Here is a 5,808-nt window from a genome sequence, read left to right as displayed (position 1 = left end):
CACACACACACACACACACACACACACACACACACACACACACACACACACACACACACACACACACAGTCTCTGCTCCCAGTGGGATTCTAGATGAGTCACCCTAAAAGAAAAATCCTGAAATCACTGTTCAGACTTGCTGCTTTAAAAACACCATCACTGTCCTGCCTTTGCAAACCACATTTACCATGATGCATCTGTCCAGGTAACAAGAAATCCTGTCACACAACATAAACCAGGTTAATGAATCACTTAACCTCAAACAATGTGTTGGTTACACACAGATATACACTCTCACTGATAAAATGGGTTTTCTTTCTTTTCTTTTTTTTTTTGACTCACCGTTAATACGCCTCYTTAATCACCTAAATGTTTCTGGTTTAATGGTTTTGATTTTTCTGTTTTAGTCCCACACTTCTCACCTTCTGCTCTCTGGAGTTTATAATCTTATAAGAGATGTTTTCTGAGGAAAAGGCTTTTTACTGTAATAACATGTGGGTTACTGGCTGCTTTCTACTCTTTGTGTACAGAAATAAAACTTTGTATTTGGCAAACTTTTTGTTTGTGTGCACATTTTTATTTTTTTATGTGAACGAGACAAGCCCTTTGAGAATTGAATAAAACAACGTAACTCAGAACGAGGCCAAATACACAGTTTAGAAAGATTTTTTCCTTCTGTGTTTAAGTTTAGCGTTTAGGAGATAGAATATTGTTTATTTCATGCCCCCAAAAGGCAAAGTCAGGCAATGATGTTTTAGCCAGTTTTCATGGCTGTGTGTTACCAAAATATTTCATGAACCAATTAGACAAATTTATGTACAAGAAATGTATTCACCAAAGAAAAATAAACAAACTCCTGATCCTGTAATTATGAGATCGGGAGTCTATTTATTTTTCTTTGGTGAATACAATGGTCTTCCGTACAAATTTGATAGAAATCATCAAAAAGTAATCATTAGATGTTAACTGATAGTTTGGCGCTAACACAGCTGATTCTCACTWATCTGTGGTGGGCATAGCTAACCCAAAAGTTAGCTTTGCTAACTAAAAATATAGCTATGCTAACTCATGATCTGCTAACTGAAAACATCACTAATGCTAAACATGTAAAAAGCAATTAGCAGAAGCTAACACTAAACAAGTAAAAATTAGTGGAAGCCAATGCTAACAGCTGACCGTTAAGACAACTGTCCCTCTGTGTCAAACTATGTGACGGAGGCTGTGTACAAATTCAGAGGCCGGGACCTCCAGGACCTGGCCTACCCGGTCTAGGTGGGCCGAGTCCTTAGTAGACCGCGAAGATCGCAAAAAAGTGGCTGTGAATTTGGACGGTCTAGCCTCCCGTCTTACCCAGGCGTACATCCTGTCGCCTAGCAAACGTGACGACGCTAAACTGAAGCAAAATTAGATCAAAATTAGAAAAATATCAATATATTAGTGTTATTAATATCACAAAACAATAAAATTAATTTAAAGACAATATTTGAAGAACTAACAGACCCGTCGTAGGTGCATGTTTATTTTGCTATACCAGCTCGTTTTTTTTTCTGACAAAAATAATATCTAAAAACATGTCTATGCAAATGATAGAAGTATTAACAACACAACCACTTGAAACCTTTAATTTTTATACCGCCAGATTTTTATCTAAAACGTATTCCTTTCTCTCMCTTCATCCGCCACTACAAGCAGAAAAAAATCCAGTTGGCCTGCATTGCATTATGGGATATGGTGGGCCGAGAAGGATCCATCGGACCGGTCCTTCAGTTCAGGCCACAGCATGGAAGCATTTGTCGGCTGCAGCGGAGGAGTCTTCAGATTTGGACGGCCTATGTCGCAGCGCTGTAACGTAAGCGACCGACGAATTCGGACTTTGGAGGACCCGGCCCACCYTTTTGGACACAGCCTGAGTTCAGTAAAAAATTAGCAGAAGCTAATGCTAACAGCTAACCTGTAAGACGACGGTCACTCCAGGTCAAACACAGAGTTCTGTTCAGAGTCTAAACAGAACCGATTCAACTTATTGGTTTGTTTTGACGGAGCCGCCTTTTCCTGTCTTGGCTCTGGTGGCTTTGATCTCAGAGTTTGTCCTGCTTGGATTTGCTGCACAGTCTGCTCGGCTCTTGACCTTTTTCTTGGCCTTATCACATGCTGATCTCTCGCTCACTACATTATCTGCGCTGGTGGTAGCACCGTCACTATCTTTATGTGCTTCGTGGTTATCTGGTACACCTTGCCCGGCTTCGGGAGTCACGACCCTTTCTGTGTTTTCATTATCTAAGCCATCTTCAGTCGCCGTCCAATATTCTGGCTCTTTATTAGGCTGCTCTGCTTTCAAAGCTGGACTTTTTACTGTTGCTGCTTCTGCCTCAGCAGGATCAGCTGCCTTGGAGCTTTCTGTCTCTTCCACCTCACAGCTTTCAGGTTTTTTATCCATGTGTTCTTCTGTCGCTTTCGGAGCAAATTTAATATTCTTCTTTCCCGCTTCCCTTTTCGTCTTGCTTCCACCGGGCCCCCACTTCTCCTTCGATGCGTCCCAGTAAGTCTTGTTCTGGCGGGCGTGCACGGTGCGGAGGTTTTCGCCCAGCTTTTTCAGCTCCTGGCGGACGAAGGGCTTGAACTTCGGGTCCAGTTTCTCCACCAGCGCGAAATCTCTCCGAGCTTCGTCCTCGTTGCACAACGCTGCGTGAGCTCGGGCCCTCTGGTACACGGCCTTAAAGTTACCTTTGGTGTGATAGAAGCAGGAAAAGGAGAGGAGTAAATGAGAGAAATACCGACATGGATAAGACAGGAGGTCAAAAAGCAGCAAAAATAAAATGTCCTGAGCGAGGCTGAAGTGTCTAGACTGAATACCAGAGGTGAAGCAGGTGAWGGGAAACATCTGGAGTAAATGATGTGAGAAGACAAACAGCTACTTCACATCAGCCACTGCTATAAATAATTCATCTTAGAAGGAGCCAAAGGAGAACAATTGAGTTTTGWTGGTGATGTCCATGTGTGGGTGTGGAGAGAGCACAAAGAAACAGAAATGGGGTTGTGTATGTTGGGTTTTGTTATTTCTTGGTGAACAAAGAAAACAAACGGATCGTTACAAAGAGGAGTGAGGTGTTTTCTGAGGGGTCCCGGTCTTTTTTTGTTTTTAAAATGATGAACAAGACACCTTGAGTTTCTGTCTCTGTATTGATTTGTATTTTCTCTGAAGCTTCAGTGTTTGTCAGTCTGGGACCCCCAGTCTGACTGARAGACTTTATAATAAACTTGGCTTAGTACTATTTAAACATTTCTTATTTCTGTATATTTGATGAGACTTGAACCAAAATTCTCACGACTCCCCTGCAGTACCTCTTCAGACCCACTAGCACGTGTCAAATTCACGGCCCGCAGGACAATTGTGCCCCCCCCCCACCCCCGTAACATTTTACGTGGCCCAGGAGAGRCTTAAAGATGTGTTAATGTCTTAAAATAAGCTGATTTAAAGTCAGCATTGACTAGAAACTACATCTCCCATAATGCTAGTTGTTTATTTTACCTGTGAAATGATGGCCTCCCATCACTAGGTGGAGGTGCACAGAGTTAGAAGTCAGTCGGCAAAATTCGTCATGTGCCACTTTTGCTGTACTGGGAAGTGGGAATTTCCCTCTTACAAGTCATAAATTTAAACTGTAACACCCCTCCAGTGGAAAGTTCAGAATTTAAGACTACAGCTACTTACAAGTCAACAGTACGTAAAACTCTCTTACTTTTACTTTTGTTAGTATTTCTGTATTCTTTATTTCACATTTAGTCAGTTGTACATGTAGTACTTTTCAGTGTTTATAAGAGGACATGTTAAAATGCTGATTCTATGCAGGAAATACCACATAGAGCTGAGAGCTCAGTTATTGAGTGTCAGAGATGCTCAGCTGTAGGCATGAGATGAGGAATGTGATGTTTCCTGTTTCAGGATATAGGATCAGAGCAATTTTTTAAACTCATCTTTCCTATTGTGTATTTCCAGCTGCAAAAGGTAGCGCGACCGGGTTGAACATGACCTGTTTGCCTGTTCCCCCATGTTTTTTGTCGTGTGTCTCTTCATGAATGCGTGTTCTTAACTGCAATTTTCGTTCTACATCGCATCCCTGATGTTATGTGAATGACGATGTGAATCTGAATCTTTTAGTCAAACACAAGTAAAAAACAGCCCCCTGCATGAAGAGGTTGTGACCCCGTCATTAAAGACCTCTGCTTTAAAGTACAGTCTGTGTTTTCACCTGCCTACCTTTATGCTGCCTCAGCACTCTGTCGTTCAGCTCCACCACTTCCTGGTACTGTTTCAGCTCCAGCATGCACTGGCTGAGGTTGAGCGCGAGGGGAAGACGCACCTTCTCCAGCGACTCCCAGTCCTCGCCTCCTTGGTCCACCTGCTGGGAGGACAGGGTGGACGAGCGGGGTTTGAGGTGATGGATGGTGGGGGCAATTTTGAGAAGATTACAACTCAAACTACAGCGTACAAACACCAAAGGTTAGGAGAGTAGATGAAGATAAAACGTTGAGACTGATTCTGAGGATTGTGAGAAAATAAAAATAAAAAAAAGATGAAGGATGAGGCGCAGAGAAGAGAATTTGTCGGCTGTGAAAAATGGAGTTGAGACAGTGAGGTGGAACAGAGCAGTGAGTTGAAGAAGCAGGAGCTCCAGAYCTGTGACAGTGACATCTCTGTGGATATCTGTTATTTTTAGCACCTTTTCTCTGCTCTCCACTTTGCAGACATACAGCTTCAGTGGCACAGTTTTTATTTCAGGGGGAAAAAAACATCTCATTATTTTGAATTTACTGAAATGATTATTTTGCAGAGAATTAGTTCTAATGTTTTACTGGATAATTTTATGGTCAATGCAGTGCCTTCATCAAGTATTTAAACCCCTTGAACCCTTTCTCTATTTTGTCCGGTTACAACCACAAACTTCAAGCATTTTACTGGAATTATACGTCTTAGAGCAACGCAGAGTAGCACAGAATGAGGACGAAGAAAGAAAATCATAACATTTTTTACAAGTAAAAATCTGAAAGAGTGTGGCGTGTGTTTGTTTTCAGCTGAAAACAGTCAGACTGGGTTAGGCTCTCAGCTGGATCTGAACTGTTCCACTGTGGGGTGGGCTGGACTGGATGTTCCAGGTTAAGGTCCTGTGGTTACCTCCATCTTCCCATCAACTCTGACCTGCTTCTTTGTCTCTGCTGAGAGAAAAACAACCCCACAGCATGATGCTGCCACCACCGTGTTTCACTGTGGGGACGGTGAGTTCAGGATGAGGTTTTTTTATATTTAAAGTTCAATTTGTGTCTGATCGCAACAGAGCACCTTCTTCCAGACATTTTCTGTGTCTATATGGCATGACCAACATTTGTTCAAAGCTTGGTTTACTGTTTTACAAGCTAACCCTGCTTTAAAGGGGCAGTATTATGTGTTTCTCAGGCATATATTTAAATACTATACTATAATAAAGTATCTATGTCACCTCTAGTTGTTATTAAAATGCTGTTTTTATGCTTAAATATAAAATAAACTTGTCTTCTCATCACTTCCTCTTCTAAACGCCTTGAAATTGGCCTCTGCCTCTTTAAGAACCACCTTCTGCTTCTGTCTCGCCCATTTCGGTGCGGGTTGTGGGGGGGCTATGATGCAGTTTACTTGGCATCTGAAAATACATTTCCTCAAAGGTATTTTGAATCTGAAAAGAGCTTCACTGAGTGAAGAGTTCAGCAGACAGTTTAAGTTTCACTTTCACCCAAGAGCCTGCAGGAGTCATGGGCGGGGTGTGTGGGGAGGGG

The 5,808-nt window shown here is 42.1% G+C and overlaps 1 protein-coding gene across 1 annotated transcript; it reads right to left on the bottom strand.

Annotated features, from left to right (window-relative positions):
• Positions 1-1,535: 1,535 nt before the first annotated feature.
• Positions 1,536-4,403, bottom strand: LOC106511547 (uncharacterized; the record flags this gene model as incomplete). The annotated part of the gene is given in 2 exon segments (XM_014000307.1): positions 1,536-2,724; positions 4,259-4,403. Coding segments are annotated over 2 exon segments (849 nt in total), but the record flags the coding sequence as incomplete, so codon positions are not given.
• Between the last annotated feature and the right edge of the window lie 1,405 nt (positions 4,404-5,808).

This window comes from Austrofundulus limnaeus, unplaced genomic scaffold (genome assembly GCF_001266775.1).
Source record: "Austrofundulus limnaeus strain Quisiro unplaced genomic scaffold, Austrofundulus_limnaeus-1.0 Scaffold2909, whole genome shotgun sequence".
Lineage (NCBI taxonomy): Eukaryota > Metazoa > Chordata > Actinopteri > Cyprinodontiformes > Rivulidae > Austrofundulus > Austrofundulus limnaeus.
This window is presented reverse-complemented; position numbering and strand designations above follow the sequence as displayed.